The sequence below is a fragment of the Argiope bruennichi genome, chromosome X1 (genome assembly GCF_947563725.1).
Source record: "Argiope bruennichi chromosome X1, qqArgBrue1.1, whole genome shotgun sequence".
Taxonomy (NCBI): domain Eukaryota; kingdom Metazoa; phylum Arthropoda; class Arachnida; order Araneae; family Araneidae; genus Argiope; species Argiope bruennichi.
In genome coordinates this window covers 4,964,022-4,988,282 of record NC_079162.1, presented here as the reverse complement: position 1 = coordinate 4,988,282, position 24,261 = coordinate 4,964,022, and the positions used below count along the sequence as shown (strand labels likewise).

Below are 24,261 nucleotides of genomic sequence, written 5' to 3'. Positions count from 1 at the left end.
TAATTTGCATAAATTTGCTTTACATTTCGTTTCTATGCCCTCCATTAGTGACTTACAGAATTAAAATTTTTGCTATCAGAGAAAACAATATTTTACAGTATCATTCGTGTAAACCGCAGTTTTTTGTAATTTGGTCCTTTTCAATGAATTTTTAGTTTTAACAAAGTTATGATGCAATCTTATGTCGAACAAGACAAAAATAAACAGAAAATGCACAGGAAACAAATTAAACTCCAATTAATCACAGAAGCCTACAGACCTATATTAAGTACTTTCCAATTTCAAATTACTATAAGAAAGCCAAAGATAGCAATATGCTCAAAAACTACTGTAAAAAAAAATCGCATTACTAAACAAAAAAGGGGAGCTAAAAAAATGAAAAGTAACAGACTTCCTATTAGTAATCGATGTTTCCCGAGTATATTATAAATTTCTTAAAAGTATTTCAATATAATTTTTCCTAATAATTATTTAATCTCTTTAAATAATCTTAAAAGCAAACAAGAAAAAAAATCTAGATGTTCCATATATAATTTCATGAATGTTTTACAATTCTTATAGTAGGAAAAAATATATATAATTCGATTCCTTAAGTAATGTTCAAGAAAATTCATCCAATTTTCAGAAATTAATGCATAAAACAATAATGATCATTCCTGGACAATGCATTCAACTATGTTGAACTTCAAAAACATACACAATCAGTGTTAAATGTACTTAGGATATTCTATAATTAGAAAGTTTTGCATTAAAACTTTGGAAATTCACGCTTGTAAATACTGAAATTTTAGACGTAAAACGGAATTTACATAAATACTCCTAAATTCACACCAGATTGCCTGAAATCATGAGAAATAGGAGAATATACAACCCAAATTATTGAGAAACAAGCAAGATTTATCGAATCAAAACCACTAAATAAGAATTAACCGCATTAAAACGATTCTGACAAAACCATAATCTACAGCGCCGTCATGCACATTGAAAACCTGTAAGTTCAACAACATGTTAAATATGAACATTTGAGATGAGCTAGAATATCTCACAAATCACGTGTCAAATATTAAAATTCGAATTCATTCAGATATTTTCTATTTCAGAAAAAGAAAGATATAAGGCAATAAAAATGCGCACCTTTAAGTTGACACATCATGACATTCTTCAAGAAGCAAAAACCGCTTTTCTTGGGCACAGAAAAAGATATAAGCTTTATAATATTGCAATCAAGATTTACATAGCAAAATACAACATTACAGTTAAATTATCAGATATTAACCAATTTAAAATTTGCAAATCTAGATCTCTAATAAACAAAAATCAATATACAGTGTGTGTGTGTGTGTGTGTGTGTATATATATATATATATATATGTGATATATATGTGTGTAACATATTTCTGATCCTGTCGGCTTTTTAATATGTAACATTATTTGTTGTGAAGCATGATGCAGTTGAAGACAGTGAAGAGACATTATCTTTTTAATATCCATCACGAAAGCATAATTATTTACAAGCAGAGACGCGAACAAGACGTCCGCCGCAGCGCAGACAAAAGCCGAAGTGGGGAAGAAGGGCCGAAATAAATTATCCCTCGCCTTATATAACCTTAGATTTTGATAGGGAAAATATTTCTTCATAGTGCTAACATATTATTAAGATTCTGATAGGGATTTCTGACGCATGTCAGTCATGTAAGGGAAACACAGGGATCTTTTAAAAAAGAATGTGCTTACTGGACATTTTTTACGCCTTCTCGCCGAGCGTGTGAAAGTATCGGCGTTTAGCTGATTAAGCAATTTTATGAAGCTTCTCTTGAATTAATTAAGTAGAGAAAGTGGAATTGGATCACGAAATAAGAGAATGAACTTACTGTGGGCTAAATTAAGATTAAAGCTTGGAAATTAATTAAATTGAAATTAAGAGTTTAAAATATCATTACATTTCCCCCCCCCATCGCAAGACCGGAAGTATGTCGGGGCCCTCGACACACAGCCTTACCTTACAGTGGTGGATAGTTAATAAAAATTAAAATTTAAAACCATATTATAAGTGATACCAAAGTTTCCCTTGCCTTCACATTATGTAAACATCAATGCAGAAATCCCATTCATCATTTTATATTAGAAATATAAAAAAGACCAAGAATTATAATTGTGAAAATATTATATAAAAACCTTAATAATCATCAGTAATAACAAAATATTAAAATTTAAATGATTTAGTGCACAAATATGTTCTTGTTATTATTCTGTAGGAACTCAGCAGTTGAATTTAATTTGGTGAGGATTGTCAATGATATATTATTCTTAAATGTTAGGAAGTGTGACTCAACAAAATTATGAAATATAATATCAATCTTGTTATGATTTCACCCAATTGAAATATCAGTATAGTTATGATTTTAAGTAAAGTAATTTCACAGTAAATAAAAACACGAGATTCAAAACTTCAGGTAAAAAACTTGGATATGAAAATAATACTTGCAAAATTGAAACATTTCGTATTAAACAATTGGAACTGAAACATAAATATAAGATTCAAAAATATGTAATGGAATTCTTGGAAATGAAAATAATATTTGTAAAATTGAATGGTTTCATATAAAACTTTTGGAAATGTAAATAAATGTGAGATTCATATATTTCAAATAAATCATTTAGACATGATAATAATAATTGCAAAATTCAAAAATATCAAATGAAAAACTTGAAACTAAAAATAATAAATGCGAAATTCAAAGAGTTCAAACAAAACATGAATGAATGTAACAAACGCAAGACTCAAAATACTCTTATAGTATTTGGAAAAAAAAAAAAAATGTAATATAAAAAATATTTGTATTTTGTAAAAAACAAGTATTTGGACACAGCGATAACAGACGGCAGCTCAATAACTGTCAGAGGTGCAAAATTTCCCCTGAGGTATTCACTGCATTTGTCTAATTATCATGTGCCATTAATTATTAAGTATATAAGAATCTTGGTATGTTACTTTTTTCCTTCACAAGGTTTGTATGCATAATTTTTAAAACCTTTGAGTTAGATAAATTTATTTAAATTGGGGAAATAATTTTTTCTTAGTTATTAATAGTATGCACATAAATTTCAAATTCAACAAATTATAATATTATGAATAAATTTTAAATAATTGATATGAAAAAAAATTAAAACCATCATAATATTTTAAACCAAAACTCATGACATTTTGAATAATAATATAAAAAGATTATTTGCAATTATATTATAATAGAAAATGCAATTTAAAATCAGATCAAAAGTACAGAATATAAATTTTGAATTTCATTCGTTGAGTCAGTTGATGGATGATTTTTTTTTTAACACTGGTTACTTTTTGAAGAATAATCACTTTTATAATTAATCACAAAAATGCAATTTTGAGCACTGGAAATGGGGACTACGGCAGGTGACGGAAAGCCATTTTTATATTGAGTTGATATTATAATACACAAATGATATTTTCGAAATTTGGTTGATTCAATTTGGCACTGGAGACCACTGGCGAGTATTATATTGTGGTGATGATTTAACACGAAAATGACGTCGAGATCGGGATTATTCAGCACAGGTAAGGAGCCAGAAAATTTTTATGATGACAAGGAGCCCCAGTTACTTGAAGATATAAGGAGCACGCACATGAATCCTAGAGGCTAGGCGATCCGTTAAACATAGCATATCCCACGATATGGAACACAAACACAAGCAGTGTCGGATGAAGTCACAGGTTGTGGAAGGAATAGGATTCAACGGGAACTGGACCGGATCCCGTACTACGGTTTGCGTGAAACGATGTGGCCGGAGGCAGCCGAAGCAGACGGCGGTGAAAACATCGCAGCTGACCGAACCTGGACCGGAGTCATCTTTGGAACATGGCGAGCGCATTGCAACTTTGAAATCTGGCCAGCGGATTTAATTTTAATTCTTTTAGTTCATTTCATCATTTTTCACAGGAAACTATCCTTGTCGACTTTTTAATTTGTAACATATTTCGGATCCTGTCGGCTTTTTAATATGTAACATTATTTGTTGTGAAGCATGATGCAGTTGAAGACAGTGAAGAGACTTTTTATCTTTTTAATATCCATCACGAAAGCATAATTATTTACAAGCAGAGACGCGGAAAAGACGTCCGCCGCAGCGCAGACAAAAGCCGAAGTGGGGAAGAAGGGCCGAAATAAATTATCCCTCGCCTTATATAACCTTAGATTTTGATAGGGAAAACATTTCTTCATAGTGCTAACATATTATTAAGATTCTGATAGGGATTTCTGACGCATGTCAGTCATATGTAAGGGAAACACAGGGATCTTTTAAAAAAGAATGTGCTTACTGGACATTTTTTACACCTTCACGCCGAGCGTGTGAAAGTATCGGCGTTTAGCTGATTAAGCAATTTTATGAAGCTTCTCTTGAATTAATTAAGTAGAGAAAGTGGAATTGGATCACGAAATAAGAGAATGAACTTACTGTGGGCTAAATTAAGATTAAAGCTTGGAAATTAATTAAATTGAAATTAAGAGTTTAATATATATATATATACAGTAAGATAATGGTTTTACAAAACCTTCGAAGATTTTCCAAGGATTGAAGCAAAACTTACACTAAGATGAAAATTCTGCAAGGTTTTTAAGAAATAAGGGAATAATGAGCTAAGAAACCAGCTCAAATAGCAAAAATTTTAACCCTCCAAGCGGCAAACCCGGAAAAAGACGGAATCTTTTCTCCCTTCAAAACGGCGGACCCGTCTATAGACGGAAACAAAAACTCCCTTAAAACTGTCACTGCCCGTACTTTTACGGGTTCCAGTTTTTCCCTACCCCCAATCTCAAGCTGTGAGATAATGAGAAGGGAATGTGAGATAAGGAAAAGTGAATCGTTATCAGTGGACGATATGATTGATGTCTTCCTGTTCGCGCCCTTTTAAGCATTTTAAAATCTCGCTTACGTTCTGAGGCGTTACTTTTGTGATTTTGATAATAATTACGTATCCAAAATGAAATTTAAATAACGAGAATAAAATTGAACGTATGAAAATATATACCTGGAATGAATACATACATAAACGTATTATTATTAATAATTTGATCCATAAGATTTTAAAGCTTTCTAGCATAAGAAAATAGTTAATGTAAAAAATAAATAAAAAATATAAAATTAAAATTTGACAAGTTTCTTTTTTATAGCGTGCTTTCATTTATGGATTTTAGAATTGACATTGCTTAACTTTATTTGAAAATAAGATACTAAATTTATTTACAGAATTTACTTAACGAACGAAACTTTTTAACTTTTAATGAATTATTTTTTTTTAGTATTCATTAATAAGTGTATATCAAAACGGGGAGATATATAGAACCAATATATTAAAGTGCGATTTTTCGGAAAGATTAGTATTCGTTACATTAAATCCTTATTTTTATAACGTAATAAACTATATATGAAAATTGAATATTTGTTTCATTCTTTAAACCTTATAGAATTTCACACTCTTTGACGAATTCGAACAAAAATGCAAGCATTGTAGAGATATAAGTTTCATTGTTTTTATATTTTTCCTCTGGTTTTTAATAATATTTTCAAAGTTAATATAAGCGCAGTTTTTATAGGTTCTGTTTTTTTTTTGTATTGAAATATTAATCTTATTTCACTGTACAATCTTATATATACATCGCACGATTCTGTTTATATGAAACTGGTTTATATTGATATTTTTACTCTTAATGCTGAGTAATTTAATCCAGGAATTTTAATCCACTTGAAAGTGAGTGAATGTATGAGTTAAATGTGAGAATTAATAATTTTAAAATTGTTGCCATTATTTTAACTCCTTGATCTAATTTTATCTTATATGTTAGCATTTAAAATTTTTTTAATGCGTACAACTGGCATTTAGACTATTTTCTTCTCCTGTTTGGTCAGTTCGAGTTCACTGGAGGTGATTTTTAACAAACAAGACGGGATATGATCTTTGTTTTATGTGATTTTTAACAAACAATACGGGATATGATCTTTGTTTTATGTGATTTTTAACAAACAATACGGGATATGATCTTTGTTTTATTTTATTTTTGATCACGAGAGTAAAAAAAAATTCGGAAACTCCCACTTCCATGTAATTTGAAATTCTTTATTCTTAATAACCTTTAGCCTCACATTTTCATTTTTTAAAAACAACTAGTTTGAACAAGGGTGTCAGACATGAAGGTCGCTTGCGAATATTTCTATTAAAGTAGCGAATATCTCTAATTATAATGAATATGAATGTTCGTATTGGCGATCTCCAGATCAAACTGTTTGACTTAGAGCGAACACACTTCGCCATTAAATAATTAGAAAACTGTGAATGTTCACCTCGAGATGAAATTTTCAAAATTTTAATTAAAACTTCTGTTAATTAAAAATTATTTAAAATTTTACCATTTATCAGCGATAAAATACGAAATTATTCTAATATAATTTATACAATGTGTCATTTATACATTTGAATGTATCACCAAGAAAATTCATTCTTTGAGGTAAAATTAAGATCTTGAACTTTTAGTGTCTTATTTATTGAGATGCTAATTATGGAGCATTCTCTTCATCCACATGGTTTATTTGTATTTCAGTAAAGAAATTTTTACCCCTTTGCTTTTAGCTTAGATCTTTTTAACCTTTTAACTAAATCATCATCAATGGGTAAAAAGCCGGAATGAAATATAAGGATAACAATGAAAACGTTTAGTTTCAATTCAAAAATAAAATATATTTTTAAAATATGCTAAAATATTTTTAATTTAATTAAAAGTGAGAAAATTATATGACACAAAATTTCGCATCATTGATAAAAAAATTTGAATTCACAATTAATGTACAAATTATTTTTCTACTGTGATATTTTCGAATGAACTTTAAAATTTTAATAATTTTTATTAACCCTTTAAAGGGCCTTTTTTTCCTAGTCATGTTGGAGTAAAATGTTTTTAAAATTAAGATTGGCCTAGGAAAAGTAATTCATTCAACTTATTAGATCGATTTAATCTGATTTATTAATTAATTTTTCCAATTAATAACTAAGAAATAAATCAAGACACTTCATTTTATTTGAGATAAAAAATTGAAACCTTATTGAAAAATTCTTAAGAATTTATGCCAACTTACATAACTTTATTCAAAAATTGTTGAATTTGGTGATGAGCATACTTCCCTTGTCCCTTGAAGGGGTTAATTAAAATTTTAAAGAAATGATTCCCACTGTCCAAACTATGTAGGTGCAGATTTCGGTAATTCTATTTCAAATTGTCTGGTCTGAAAAGTACCAATACAACCAGACAAATAATGACACACACACTCGTCCATCTTTATTATTAACTTAGACGAATGTTTGTGCGGGGCGTCTATTAGAGCTTCCATATATATCTTAGTGGAATATGCATCTTAGAAAATGAAAATGTGTAAAATGTTTTTTTTTTTTTTTTTTTTTTTTACTTCTGAAAATTTTTAAAAATTATGAATTAAAAATAAAATGAGATTTTGAAGTGTATTCCATCATAACTTTCAAAATTATTACAGAATAAGAAGGAATTTTTGGAAATTTTTATTGAATAAGAGATATGAGTCATTTCAAAAATTAAAAAGAAATATTCAGTATATACATAAAACTTTATTGCTGAATGATTCTATTCCCTGTATTTAGAAATTTAATAAGCCTGATTGTTTCAACAAAACAGGTTTTGCATTAATTGAAGTTTATTCACCCCGTTTTAAATTAAGGAATTACTGTCAAGGAGCTGACAGAAAATTCAAAAAATCTGCAATACAGAATGGTACAATGAGTCTGCAATAGTATGAATTATATGACTATCAAAATTTGAAATTTCAAGATGTTTTGCTGAAGAAAACATTTAATTAAAAATTTTATATTGGCTAGTAACCTCGACGTAACACATGTGCTGATCACCGAAAGCAATAAATAATGTAAAAGTAACAAGTAAAAAAGATCAATGCAATTGTATTTGCAAAGCTTTTAAATTCAGATTTTTCTTTTTAATGATTCGTTTACCCCACGGTTTGTCGTTATCCGATTGCAAAATAGTAAGAGCTTTGATTCTAACCCGAAAAACTTAAAACTGAGATTTTTTAAAAATTTTAATTTATTTTAAAACAGTACTTAATATTCTGTAGGAACTTGATTTGAGGGTATTCAAAAAATTCCAGTTGCAAATGGTTAATTATGAGTAAATAATCTGTATTATTTGAGTCATTTTTCCAGGCCAAATTTGTATCATGAATATTACAAAGAAATATTTTGACAATTATTTTTATTTGTTACAGTCATAAGGCGCATCGACCAATTATTTCAGCATTACTGAATAACTGGCCAATTAGCTTTGCCAATTAAATATTGTACAGTATATTTAATTATAAAATTTTAATCATGCAGATAAATACTGAAAATCGATATATTTGAAAGTGAAACATCGCATGAAATTCCCTAATTACACAATTATTTTTTTGAATACTGAAGAAACAAAATTCTAAAGTAGTGTTACTTATCGCAATTAATGTTTTAAACACGCATTTTAAAATATTAAAATAAATTGGCAATGCGCTGAAAGGGTTTTTTTTAAAAATTAAATCATTTGCACGTAATGTCGAGAAATAATTTCACAGTACTACGGAATAAAATAATTTGCGAAACATATTGCAATGAAAAAAATAGACGAGGACTTTCAATTTACAAAAACTAGACTAGTATCAAAATAAACATGATAATAACTTATTCCTAACATAAATTTTATGTATGGTTTTATAAAATAATCGAAAAACCTCTAAAAAAACCAATCATATTTTCGCATTTTCAATCGATGTTATTGTCAATCTCTTCCTAAGCACTGAAAGAAAAATGCTCTTAGAAATCGAAAGACCACGATAAGAAACACCTGCTTCTCACAGCATGAAATTTGCTAATCACTTCCCGCCTGCAGCGCTGAATTGACCGCAAAAGCGGAAAGCAATCCTTTTGACCAAACCGCGACCTTTTTAAGGTTGAACCTGTTATTCCGGCGTGCCACTTTCGGTAAGGATAGCAATCTGAAAGCCGCCGCCAGGAGGGTTAACTTCGCATTTAAACCACGAACTAGAACAAAAAAATAACTTTATTAAATAATAATGCTACAAAAATAGCATAGACATTTACAAACAGAAATATATTAGTCTTCTCTCTGGCAACCTTTACTTAATTTCTCAATTAAAGTAGATGCCTATAAGACAAAGAAAAAAAGAACATTAAAAATAATCTGAAAATAAGATTTCCAATCAAAAGTTTGATTATTTATTGTATAACTTGCATTAAATAATAAATCATATGAATTTAATATTATAAATATTAGAAAAAAATCATAAAATTTTTTATTAGAAATGGTAGGATGAGATAACATTACACCATATAAATAGTTTTAACTCCTTAACTGTTCTGAGAATGTGTTATCACTTTGATTCAACTAAGAGTGAAATCAAAGATCGTAAGAAAGTTGAATTATTTAAGGCTCGAATGCAATATTTCTATGGAAATATATTTACGAATGGTCTAATTTTTATTGTTTTATGAACAGAAATGTTAAGTGGTAAATAATATTAATTTCATTTTATATCGCTTCACAAATTTGCCTTTAACACGACACAACAAAAATATTCTTTGCATGGTAAAAAACTACACATAATTTCTGCCCCTAGCCTTTTCTCTATAGATAACTGCCTCTAAATGTAGCTTGAAAGTACGAATACCATTTTGTTTAAGTAAAAAAAAAAAAAAAAAAAAAACATTAATATATTCATCAAAACATAAAATGTATAAAAACATACATTCTCTACCCTTCTAAAATGCTCATTTTTAGGGAATATACCAAAAAATAAAGAAGTACAAGAAATTTGTGCAAATAATGGATAAGATAGATTTTGTTAAACAGTAGAAATGTACTATGTATATACCATTTTAAATTATTTCTTTTAAAAAGGGCAAGATATTATGAATATGATATAAGCCCAATCGTAATATGTCAAAAGGATATATCCATTAACAAAAATTATACAAAAAAGACGGATGGAAATTATGCGCTAAATTTATTATTCTGTACTTTCCTTTCAAAAAACCCACCACATTAAGACATACAAAAATAGATAAATACATTATTCTGTGGAATGATGCACATATTATATAAATATAAGTCTAATTATAAAAATTAAATGTTGCTTTCAAATAATGTTTATGGTTAAAAAAAAAAAATCCCACTATGATCAGCTTATACATTCTTGAGTGGCATACCAAAACATATAAGTTTTTACATAAGAAATTGCAGACAGAAACATCAGTATGCATGAGTAGTATATAAATGTATAACTCTGCATCACTTTGCAAAGTGATACAGACTTATACATTATTTTTGACGAGAGAGCTCTTATGAATCGCAAGACGAGAGAAGAAATGCATCGGTGAGCTGTAAGCAGAGAGAGAAAGTGAAAGTAAATAAGGTTAGGCGAAGAACTCGAGTGGATATTTGCGTAGGAGGGAAATAGATCGTTCCTTCGCTGAGAGTTAACGAAAACCACTTACTCGATTCAACTTATAAGTATAACGGATGCAGGAAAAAAAGTTTTTGCATAGTTCAAACCAAGGCTAACTAGTCTGAAAATAACGTCATTGTCACTATGTCAATTGCGTTAAAGTGATTCAAGGCGAAGAAAAACCAAAAACATATCTTTGAAGGCCTTATAAAAGTGTGTTGAAATACAACTCAAGATTAAATTTAAATAATTTGTAAATATGTAATGAGGGGAAAGTTCAACAGTGCATTAGGTAGAAAATCGTTTCCGTTGGTTAAAAAGTGTTTCACAATTTAACTGCGTTAGCTAGAGGTTCGATAGTCTAGGAGGTAAGGAACGCGCAAAATATTCCTAGACTATCGAATCTTTTTTTTTTTTTGGAAATTGGGGATACGAGTTCGAATCTAGTTAGTAAAAATATAAGCGCTGATATAGGGGGAGAGGAGGGGTTTTTGCGTTTATAAAAGTAAGCGCTCGACTTCTCTGCGATTAAAATGGAAGAGATTGATCGATTCTGCGGAACGCATTTAACGCACCTCGCTGCTACAGCTCCGATTAATGAAGAATTGTTTTTAGAAATATCTCAATCTTTATTCTGCGATGAAATGACTATCATAAAAATAGGATTTCTACTCTCATTCTCGCAACGGCTTATAAATAGAGATCCGAGCAGGAAAACATTTATTCACGAGCAAGTCTTTAACGTATTATGTAAAAAATTCTCTTTATGAAGATGTCTACTTACGAAAAATACAAATCTTTGCAAGTAGTTATCTTGTTGCTCGTTATCGTAATAGAATTCCTTTTACTTATAAGTTATATATGCGTGCACTCACGAGCAGATACGAGTGAAAAAGTTAACATCACAAACACCTCTTGCTTTCTGTCCGAGCATCTCGGTCGAAAAATATTTCTCCACGTCTCCTATAAAAATGATAAGAAGGTGTTCGACATAAGATATTTCCGATCGGAAGCGGCTCACCTGAACGAATCAAGATATCTCAAGCCTCAAATTATAGGAGTTCAATTAACAGAGTTAGAATTTAAGAAAGTATGTGAAGCATGCTGAAGTTAAGACATCCTTCAACATGCTGCATCGTCGGTCCCAGCCAATCGGGAAAATCCTCTTTGGTTCGTCAGATGTTACACAACAACGTGTACGATTACCAACCGCAAAAAATTAAGTGGTGTTACTACTACAGCCCTCCGCCATTCATAAATGAAGCTTCTGAGAACGTCGAGTTCGTAAATGGTCTACCTGAGAATTATGAGGATGTGGATTTGCTCGTTATTGATGATTTAATGCTATTTTTGGATGGAAAAGTCGCGCACCTCTTTACAGTCATTTCGCATCATTGCAGAGTGAGTTGTATACTCATTCTTCAGAATCTTTATTTTCAAAACAAATACCTAAGGACCATAAGTTTGAACACGCACTACATGATTCTGTTTTAAAATGCTAGAGATATGAATCAAATAAATTGTTTAGGTCGACAGTTGTATCCATCAAAATCCAAATTTTTTCTCGAGGCTTATAAAACCGCGACTGCAGATCCTTTTTCTTACTTGTTGGTTGACATACATCCTCTTACGAGCGAGGAATATAGACTACGCGATAGTAGTGGTATTTACTGGATTTACAGACCAAAATGAAAAATAAACTGAGCGGTCATTATTCATTTGTGGATTTGCTTTCAAAAGCATCTCCGAAACAAAGACGATCACTGCTAAAGACGGCCTCAGCTTCACAAATTCTAGCATTATACCAAATTTTCTTGAACGTATTAATGGGTAACGTCCCCGTGAACAAGAAAAAATTGTGCAAGTATAAAACCTGTTTACGAAAGCTTGCAAATAAAAAAACAAAAATAAATCAAAAGAAAAAAATCCTCATTAATCAAGGTGGTGGATTTTTACCTCTGATTTTACCTGCAATTGCGTCTGTAGTCGCTGGCATGGTCGGTCGTGCAATTGGTAACAGGATTTGAAAAATCAATTATTTGAATTCAAGAATTGGCACCCCGAAGCGGCGGAGAGGAAGATGAAAACCTTTATAAACAGAAACTTTCAATCGCTCTAGTCACAGATAATCATGGCTAAAAAAATGGCATTGGTTCCTCCTGACTTATTAGCCGCCTATCGTCGCCCCAAAGCACTCGAATTGGATTTGGAACAAAACATATTGAATTTGCTTGATGAATCTCAGTTACCGAACGACCAGCGAGCTAAGCTGCTGTCTCAGTTGATTATGAGATATCAAAAAACAGCGAGAGAACCAGCGCCACCCATTCCCGTCACGATAGCCGATAAACCACTGATAAACCCTCCAGAAGAGCTTCCTGCAATGGATATAGAAGACGAAGATCCAATATTACGAGATATAAGATACACAGTGCCTAGAGCATATGAAAAGTATGTGCCAGCGATAGTAGAAAAACTCAAAACGCGTTTGTACCATTGGAACGAAAATGGGGAAATGACAGAAAACGGAGTTCCTTTTAAAGGTTCGAAAATTGTGAATTTGTTCTCTTATGTGATGAGAAATTCAAAAAAATTAGAAAAACCACTACATCTCGAAAAATTTATAAAAGCAATTATCGATATCAATATACCTCACTCATGGATTTCCAACAAAAACGTTCTAAGACAACTGAAAGCTCCTGATTCACCTTCTGATGATTTCGACTTTAGCCCGATAAAAGACAACAGTCGCAGAGTTTCGACTCCCCTTTTGAGCCCTAACCGCAGACGATCTAGATCAGCAGGCGAGAGAGCTTTTGAACGCGAGGTAGAACCGCCATGGAAAATGAGAAGCCAAAGCTACAACAAGTGGATAGAATATTAAACGATATTTACTATGATGTTAAGCACCCCCTTCCTTCGGGGGAATAGCAAGGCTTTCAAAAGCTTCGAATCTTTCTCAACGGGAAACTAAAAGATGGCTTGAGAAACAAGATGCTTACACTCTTCACAAACCGATTCGTATGAAATTTAAGAGAAGACAAGTGTTATCGTTCGGTATTGGAGATTTAGTGCAGTGCGATTTAGTAGATGTTTCGAAATATTCCAAATTCAACAAAGGATTTAAATATATTTTAACAGCGATCGACGTATTTTCAAAATACGCATACGCGATTCCATTGAAAAAGAAGAATGCTAGTTCTGTACTAGAAGCGTTTAAAAAATTATTTAAAAAAATAAAATACAAAATTCGAAACGTACAAACAGACCACGGAACCGAATTTTATAACAAATTAGTGTCCGGGTTGTTTAAAAAACGAGGTATAAACCATTATAGCTCTTACAGCGAATACAAAGCAAGCGTTGTTGAAAGATTTAATCGAACTCTGAAAAATAAATTATTTCGCATTTTTACTCACAGAGGCTCTTATAAATACACCGACGTTCTAGATGGCGTATTAAACGCTTACAATAACAGTGTTCATCGCAGTACTGGGTTTGCTCCCGCTCAAGTGAGAGAAGAGCACGAATCGTTAATTTTCCACAAATTATATGGTTTAAAAAACAGAGGTCAATTCAAATTTAATGTTGGTGATCAGGTTAGAATTTCCAAAACTGCCAAAACATTCCGTAGAGGAGTTTTGCCTAATTGGTCAGAATAGATCTTTACAGTACGGAAAAGATTTCCCTCAAACCCAACAACTTACATTTTAGAAGACCTGAAACAGGAAATTCTGCGGGGGCGGTTTTATGAGCAGGAATTGCAGAAAATAACAAAGACCTCTAACGACTTTTGGAGAAACGAAAAAATTTTGAAAAGCAGAGGCGTTGGGAAAAAGAAGGAGCATTTCGTTAAATGGAAAGGATTTGACAATCGTTTTAATTCTTGGATAAAAGCAGAATGGATGACGTAAAAGAGTTCTACATTACTTTACCAAGTGATTCGAGCATGAATTATTTTTCCTCGAATAAGCAATCCTCATATAGAACCAAATTACCGGCTCCCCTAGTCTTACTAGGCGATTGGGAAGTGGCATTATCGGAGGTATGCATTCCTCCCAATTGGTTTAATATCGGTGACCACAACAATTTCTATACTGTTATGTACGAAAAAGAAGATGTTGTAGTTACAGACAAGTTTGAACAGCAAATAAAAGTCATATATAAATCAGAGAACGTTGATGGATTTTGGTTAGCTTTGAATAGAAAAATCGTAGACGTTGTAGGTGAATCCAAAATAAATTTTGAATACGATTCGCGTGCTGCGACAGTCACAGCCCACATTCGCGAAGGTGTGGAACTGCAGATCTTGAAAGAATCTAAATTGTTGTATATGCTACATATGCCTAACGAAGACACCATTCTGAGCTCTTCGGCGAATTATCGATTCCGTCTCTCTCAGCAATCTCCTGTAGATATAGAGCTGAAAATTATCGATTCTACACCTAGAAGCATCCTCGAAGTAGATATTGAAATGTCTGCAATGTTTGGAAAGATGACAATAAACAAGCCTAGAGTTTTGTTTGAAATCTTAAATAGACATCTAGCAGTGAGAAATCTGGACGAACTCATAAAGTTTGAATACGATAGCCACGCATTTGAGGTTTCTATAATTTTATCGAAATATGTCGAAGTGCATATAGAAAAATCTACAGGGTCTTCGCTGCTACGTAAATTGAATCTCCAAGAGAATAATACTGTCATCGATCAGACTCAGAAATTGAAAGTCGATTATTTAGCTCATGTGAACGCCCGCGATTCTTTTAAAGTGATAATCAAAGAATACCCATCGTTTGTGAATTCTGTCAAGCATTCGAAAGATCTGGTTATTAATCCAGGGATATACAAAGTACCTTCGGATTTATTTAGCTCGTTTAAATATGTGAAACTATCGCTTTCAGAAAACTCGAAAACTAAGCTTCACGTGCCTGAGTATTACGAACTAAAATTTGCGAAACCTTTAGCGGAAATGTTAGGTTTTAATGAGACTTTGTTTAAAAGCGGGAACTGCGAATCCAAGTATTCGCTTGATTTAAGCGCAGGAATAACAGAAATATTTATTTATAGTGATCTAGTGCAATCGCATCATGTTGGAGACTCCTTCGCTCCGCTGCTACGAATCATCCCTTGCATGAACGAGAAAGAAGACCAAATAGTTAAATATTACGATCGACCTTTGTACTTTCCTGTGCGAAAAACGTACATAGAAACAGTGCTTATTGAACTGAAAACGAGCTTTGCTACCGATATAACATTGAGCGGGGGTAAAACGTATGTTATACTTTCGTTCAGACGCAAACCTATAAATTAGCAGATTTTTTCCCCCAGAGTTTTCATATGCTCGCAAAACTAGAGAAAATGCAGTTGGACAGTAGAAGCTGTGAGGCTTATTACCGCCTCCAACAAACAGGGGGAAATCGAGGCCGTGCGCGAAAAAGATAAACAGAAGTAGCTATGCAGGAGGCCGAAAGGTTGAATTCGTGACGTCACAGTCGAAAGCCTCTGCTTAGCTCTGTTGGTGATCTAGGAAACGCTATTCCTATGCAGAAACTAACTATTTCGTCTTTCGATAGAAATTTTTCTATCTTTTTTTACGGATTCAAACTAACCTCGGAATGAATAGCCAATAAAAACTAAGAATTCATAAAACCTCTTTAATTAAACATTTATTTTCTTGCGGATTAAGAAGACCTTTGAAATAAATAGGGGATTTGTATCTTTAAATCCATAAGTTTCCTTTCAAATCAAATCGCATTTACAGAAACACAACAGAAGTACAAAGTTTTTGGCGTTTACTTATTACTGAATGAATTTTTAACATCGACGATTAATTAAAATAAATATTTGAAAAAAAATAGTACAAGTAAAATAAAAAACTTTTAAAGAGGCTTTGACACAAATTTCAATCGCAAGAAATGAATTTTGATAGAAGATCACCCATTGTTTAGAGAAAAAGTACCAGAAACCAAAAAACATTTTTTTTTTTCATATTCATAAAATAGCATATGCAAAAAACTGATATTTCATTAAAAAATCAATTTTAAAAAGATTAATTCAAAGCAGGAAATTCTGATGTTGGATAATCCAGTGTTTTGAGAAAAAATATACAAAAACGATAAATTATTTAATTTTATTTACATAAATTTCTAATTAAATTGTTAGAAACAGCTTTCCACATCACCCTTGGGGTACTGTTTCTAGATGCACTACCCCTTTTCAGAAATATTAAGCGAAGGTGGGTTCCCCAGTAGGTCTATTTCCTTCGTTTGCTAAAAGATTAATATCCTAAAGTTTATCCTACTAAGAAAAAGTTGACAGTTTTCTTTTCAAATTTTTAGCTCTAAGCTGGTCATTCTTAATAATGGGGCACAGGTTCTACAAAAAATGTAAGATTAAAGCTAACTAAAATTAAAAAAGCTAAATTAGCATTAAGTTCAAGGATCTCGACAAATTTAAATTATTACCTTTAATAAAAATAATATAGGAAATATTTCATTAAACTATTTCAAATTAAAATTCGTCATTCTGTATGTTTAAAAAATAACTGCGTTTCTGAATAATTTTCTAGCGATTTCCTCCAAAAACCTATTATTTTCTTTTGTCCACAATTGAATTAAAAAAATTATGTATGCTTTACATAAAGAGAAAAAGTCCGTTAATTTTCAGCCGAACAATTTCGTTTTGCTCGGCCCGCACAAGCGAGTTGATTTTTTCCGTACTTTAGGCTTAGCCGATCTCGGAGAGTAACATTAATTTCTAACCATTATGAAATACTTACATTTAAAAGAAGCTATTGAAATTTCTAAGCTTTAGAAGAACCTAAGAAATGCTTAAATTACATAATTAAATAAACGATAATGTAGAGGTAATATAATCAACAATTAAAGCATCAAATTAGACTTGTCACCACGTGAGTAAATACAAGAACAACTTTATATCTAAAAATATTGCAATCAAAGTTAACTCTAAAATATAACTAGATTATATTTTTGTATGGAACTAACATAAATTTAAAAAACTTACTTTAGAATGAGTTAATCCAAGAATACACCGGAATTTCGATATGTATTTCTTTAAATCACGCGCGCATTCCAATCGCAAGCACTCAAACGAAGGCTTTACGCTGTGACGTCACAGCAGCTAAATTTCTCATGTTAATGGCCTGCTCTAGGTAGCGCTCTTGTCTTTTTCGCGCACGGCCTCGGGGAAATGTTTATTTCACGGGAGTTCCCTATCAGCGCGGTTATGGGTTTTTTGGTGATTTGAGGCGTTTCATTACCCCATTCGCAATGACAGCGGGAAAATATCTAGGCAGTCAGTTATTAAGAACGGGAAAGAATGTTCTGACTGACGTGTCAGAGGGCGCTTCGTTCAGAGATTCTCCTCAACGTCGATTAAGAGAAACCTCAGGACGAATTAAAGATATCTATCAAAAACTTCAACATGGAAGGGGTTTAAAAAGAAAACGCTCGCCGAGAAAAACACACTCGGGGAAGAAAAAGCGACCTAGGAAAAAACGGAACGAAACGGAAGACATTTTCTCATGATGGCTATTTGTCTGAAAACTGAGTTAGATTTGTTCAGCGAAAATGCTGTTCAGCTTGCAATCGATGGAAGTGCCTTCGTAGAAATTCAACCAGTCGCATCACTAACTGAGAATTCACCTCTAGAATTTTTCATCAGCGGAAATGGAGATCAATATCTCGACTTAGCACATAGTATCTTACATTTAAAAATTAAAGTTGTTAAGAAGAATGGCACAAATCTTCAGAATACGGATCACATAGCTCCCATAAATTATATCTTAAATACTCTCTTTTCAGAGTTAAGCGTTTTTTTAAATGATCGCCAAGTTATGAATCAGGACAACTATGCATATCGGGCTTATATAGACAGTTTGTTATTTTCGTCAAAAACTGCTCAGGAGACTATGTTAACTTCTGCGTCATTTTACAAGGATACGGCAGGTCACTTCGATACGATGGGAGCAAATTCGGCTAATTTAGGATTTAGAGAGCGACAGAAATTATCAACAGAATCGAAAGTAGTAGATCTAATTGGGCCTCTCCACATGGATATAGCTAGCCAGGCGCGTTTACTACCGAATGGCGTGGATGTGAGAATTCGATTACTCAGACACAAATCAGAATTTGCTTTGATGTCTTCTAGTGCCGATTGTAAAATTATCATTCAGTCTGCGAGTCTTTTTATTCGAAAAGTAAATGTCGCACCCTCGATAACCATAGCTCAAGAAAAAGCGCGCGAGCATGGTTCGATGAAACTGCCAATAAGGCGAGCAGATGTACGAACATTTTCCTTAGCGAAAGGGCTGCAAAGTTTAACGATTACGAATGCGTTTATCGGACCGCTTCCATCACGGGTCATTTTGGGATTCGTGGCGAATGATGCTTTAAACGGAAATCTAGCTAAAAATCCTTTCAAATTTTCGCATTATAATTTGAATTATTTAAGTATTTCGGATGGAAACAAAATGTACCCCGCAAAACCTTATACTCCAGATTTTGATTCCGACTCTTACGCTCGTAGCTATTTGAGCCTTTTCACCGATTTAAATCGCTATCATAATTTTCAAAACATTAACATAAACTATGAAGAATTTAAATATGGTTATGCCTTACACGCAATCGATTTAACGCCTGATTTCGCATCTAACGAATCTCATACGAGCGTTATTAAAAACGGATATATATCGATTGAAATCAAATTCGGCACGGCGCTCACAGAGACAGTGAGTTTGGTGGTTTATCCAGAATTTCGAAACACCATAGAAATTGATCGATCACGCAGCGTATTTATTGACTATTAGAAATGGATACGATAACGATTTGCCGTCTCGCCTGTAGCGATTCTATGATAAAACGAAAATTCGGAGGTGTTTACGCATGCGATTCGCTACTACTAGTAAAAGGCGATTTTGTTTCGTTTGTTATTAACTTACACGATAGAGCTCGACCAGGAAGTCATTGGGTTTGCGCATATTTCCGAGATGGAATAGTTTATTATTTCGATAGTTATGGCCTTCCACCTATTAAAAAAGATATTGTTGAATTCTTAAAACAACACGCAAGCACTATACTTTTCAACAGAATATGTTTCCTAGATGTTGATACGTTTACTTGCGGACATTTCTGTTTATATTTTCTATATAAATTTGCTAGACAGCTATCGCTGTATCCTCTAAGTCTTCAAGATAAACAGAGAAATGAAATCATCGTGAAACGTTTCGTACAACAAAAACTAAAGCTACATCCTTGTTGTCATTTATCGCATTATTCGCAAGCATGCAAGCCTATGAGCTTCATGTTGCAACATAAATAAGAAAGAATAAAATGTTTCAAAAAAATCTATTTAAAGCCTTTGCTTGAAATTCAATGACGTCGAAACATACTGAAAAAAAAATAGATTGTTGCTCTATAAAAGAAACTTGAAACGAGTGCTCTTTTAGTGTGTTATTAGACACAAAAGTATTAAGAAGTCTATCAGTATGGAGAGCAAAGATTTCGATTGGGTTGAGTTTTCAAAAAATACTCCTCTCACAGAGGAGATTATGAGATCGCTGCAAGATCGTTTGGATTTTTCTGTTATTTCTCAATATCAAATGCTTTCTGAAGACTTCATGGAAGAGTTCAGAGGCAGACTTGACTTTGACAAGCTATGCAGATACCAGAAATTATCAGAATCTTTTATCAGACGATGTTTAGAAAGAGGAGACCCAATAAATCTAGCACTAATTTCAGAATTTCAGTCTCTGTCTTCAAGCTCTATGCTGGAATTTCAGAGAGATTTGGATTGGAAGCGAATTTCTCAGTTTCAAGTTTTGAGCGAAGGATTTCTCATTGATCATAATCAGCTTTTGGATATCAGTTTAGTATCTAGATACCAAGATCTCAGCGAAAACACTATTCAACTCCTAAGCGATATATCGGATTGGGATGTGCTCTTGAAATACAAATCCATTCCTGGTTCATTGCTTTCCCAGCACATTGACAAAATTACGCAATGCGATTCTTTGGATCTGTCGCAATTACACGAAGCAGTGATTAACCATGTCTTTAAGAGAACGGTTCTAATGTATCTGAAGAAAATAAGTTCCAAAGTTTAAAAAAAAAAAATTAAAAAAAGGAAAAGAAATGGAGGGGCTGATGGGAGAGGAATATTACACCCATGAAGTACATATCGCGATATGATTAAAGACATATATATACAGACTCAAATTGCCTCGTATGTTCAGAAGAGCTGCAACCATGGAGAAATACGGATATGTAATTTGCGACGCTTGCTCTATGCAGGAATATTTGTATATTCATCCTGCTTTATTCAATTCGTTTATTGATGCTGTGCAACATGTTGTTTTACGCCAGTCTCTAGATCATTCGAAGAAAGTTGTCTATTTCAAAGTATTGAATAATTCTGAGATTGTTCAATACATTCACGGAAACAATGCCTCGGATCGATTTGGATTTTGTTTGTTACATAGAACAGATCCAGATGAAAAATTCAAACTACATTCTACATGCAAACATCTTTATGATTCGATCTTCGATTGTTTATTGACTGCAAGAGAGAGTGAATTTGACGAAATTGGCGGCTGTTCAAGATTTCAATTTGGATATTTTAAACTGCTGAATGACGATGAAGTTATTCACCTGTTGCATATATTGTAAAAATACATCGCTGTGTTAACGTTTTCTACTTTGTGAAAAAAAATTGTATAGATAAATATTTCTGTGAAAATGACTTGCTCATCCTCCTACTATGTGAAAAAGAGTTGATTTTGTATATGTATTTCTTCCATAACAGTAGAAAATGTATGAAAAATGAATGAAATGTTATATGAAAATGAAAAGATTCTGTATATGTAACTAACTACATTTGTAAAACGCTTTTTATGAAACAATAAAGGTTAATGTGAAATTTTCAAAACTGTGTTTTCATATCTTTTTTTCCTATCTCAACATTAGAAAAGATTTTTGTAACGAAAAACATTCGATAAAGAAACCTTTAATAAGATGGTTTTCTGTTTATAATGAAATAAAAAGGATTTTACAAAGAAAAAGTTTGGATCTCGTCAAATGTGTTATTTCTAAGTTTATATATTTACCCTCACTTCAACTTATTTTGAGTGGGAAAATAAAAAACTCCGAGTCCTATATTTTCTTGCTGACCATCCTTTAAATTTATGTAAAAAAAAATTAATTAAAACAATCGACAATAGTTACGCGTGGGGGGAACACGTGGGAGAAATTATTTTTAGCACATGCTAACAGCATGTCCTTTCGTTAACGCAGCTATGTTTAGACTAGTCAAGGCTGTTAAAAAAGAATTTTACGTAAGTAGTTGTAATAGATACATCGTATTTAATATTATTCTTGGAACTTCAGGGTTGTACAAAGTTTTAAACAGTATATAAGCGCGGCTCTTACCATTCAGTTTTATACGTATTTTTCCAATCACAGATTGAGCTTCACAACATGGAAAGTGGTAAGTGCTTGCATTTCATATTTTGTAGTTAAGATTTTCCCCTCTAGTCTCAAACAAAATATAAAATTCCCAAGTTAGTAATAAAATGTAGTGTGTCCTTTTTAGATCGAGCCTCCAAGTTCTCAGCCTTCAGAGATGAAGACGAGGAAGAACGTAAATCCCCTAAAAAGGGAAAGTTTGATCTTAACCTCTCAGATGAAATTGAAAACCCTAAAAGCATAATCCCACCATATTCAATCTACTTAGGCAAAGGAGTCGGCATCGAGATAAAGGAATTTAGAAAAGCTTACTACATAACATATGTAAAATATAATGATAAGGGGGATATCAAAAATAGATTCAACATAGCAGATGACCAAATTCAAACTTTTACTTTAGGATTGCAAAAAATGGCGGAATATGTTAAGCAGCATTAATAATTTAGAGGAGGAGAAAGGATTGACTAAAAATGATAACTTTTTCTGAAATAAATACTGGGTTTCGGGGTTTTAACCGTACTTTAAGAGCTGAAATAAACTATAGAAGTATAGATTCTCTGTATACTGACATTAAATTACCTATATTTCGAATTTTAAATACCTCACCAGTTTTACGCTTACGTTTGGTGATATGTGTTCATATTGTCTTCGCAAAAATTTTGCAAGACCACTTAGAAGCAGAAGAGCTAACTCAAAACTTCTACTTTTGCAGTAATGCATTGCGCATACTATCATATACGCAAATTTATCCTGCTATTGATAAAAGGTTTCGTAAAATAATCAATTCTGTTGAAAATTTTGTTAGAAATGGTAGCGGATGGTCAATCAAAAAAATTAATTACATTGATTTACATATTGGCAATTATTTAGAACTGAGAGAGGGTTGCAAGAATGCCTCATTACCAGCATCGCTGTTCAATAAAAAATGCCTCCTAAAAATCAATTGCGATGACGATAAATGTTTTTTATATTCTATTTTAGCAAGTTTGTATCCTCAGAAAACTAATGCAAACAGAACAATCAAGTATAAAAAATATTTTAAGTACTTAAATTGTAAAAATTTAAAATTTCCCGTTAAATTATCTGCTATAGAAGGTTTTGAGAAAGTTAATAAATTGCGAATTAATGTTTACTCTTATGATGAAAGTTTAATTTATCCTTTATATATCAGTTCAAATAATTATCGAGAAATAGATTTATTTTTATTTGAAAATCATTACTACTTAATTAAAAACTTCAACAGATTGCTTAAACTCAAATATAATATCAAACATTTTTGTAAGTTGTGCTTATCGGGATTTGTTCGAGCTGAAACTTTAGCTAGACATCAAGAGCTTTGTGTCAATAATAAACCGCAACGTGTATCTATTCCAAAAGATTTAACACTAAAATTTAAAAAATTAAGGAGAAGCGTGAAGCATCGTTTTGCTATTTTTGCCGATTTTGAATGTTTATTGAAAAAAGTTTCAACAGCAGCTCCAAATCCTTCATCATCACATTCCTATGCCGTTGAAACTCATGAGCCAATTTCTTACGCTATGATAGTAATAAATGAAAGAGATGAGATTATTTTTCACGGATACTATGCAGGCCTGGGGCCGGTAGAACATTTTTTGTTGAAAGCAAAAGAAATTAGTTTCGATTTAAAGCGAGTGAGCAAAATAGAAATTAACGATGAAAGTTTATACGATCCTTCTCGCTGCGTAATTTGCAAAAAACATTTTCAGAGGGGGGATATCAAAGTAAGGCACCATGAACATCATCAGAATTTTACAACAGGACTAGCACATCAAGTGTGCAACATTCTTTATAGAAAAACGTATTTTATTCCGATAATTATTCATAATTCTAAGAACTATGATTCTCATCTTTTATTTAAAAACTTACCTTTTAAATTTGCAGAAGATATTAATATCATTCCGGTAAATCTCGAAAAAATCACTATGTTCACTCTTGACGATCTCAAATTTTTGGATAGTTATCAATTTTTAGATGCGTCTCTTGATACGTTAATAAACAATCTGATTGTATCCGAGCATAGTTTTGAAATTTTTAACAGTTTCTTTACGAATGAAAAAAACCGATATCTGTTAAAACGTAAAGGCTTTTTTCCCTATTCGTATATGGATTCTATTGAAAAATTGGTCGTTAAAGGATTACCACCTCGGGAAGCATTTTTCAATGTTTTGACTCAAAGTCACATTGCAGAAGCGGATTATTC

The 24,261-nt window shown here is 32.2% G+C and overlaps 1 protein-coding gene across 5 annotated transcripts in view; it reads right to left on the bottom strand.

Annotated features, from left to right (window-relative positions):
- Window positions 1–9,137: 9,137 nt before the first annotated feature.
- LOC129959031 (adenosine 5'-monophosphoramidase HINT3-like) overlaps window positions 9,138–24,261 on the bottom strand; it is a 35,853-nt gene continuing 20,729 nt past the window's right edge. For all 5 annotated transcript variants that reach the window (XM_056071807.1, XM_056071804.1, XM_056071803.1 and 2 more), the window contains one exon: window positions 9,138–9,260. In XM_056071807.1, coding sequence (XP_055927782.1) covers window positions 9,210–9,260 — 51 coding nt within the window. In that variant the 3' untranslated portion in view covers window positions 9,138–9,209. The remainder of the gene's footprint in view (window positions 9,261–24,261) is intronic.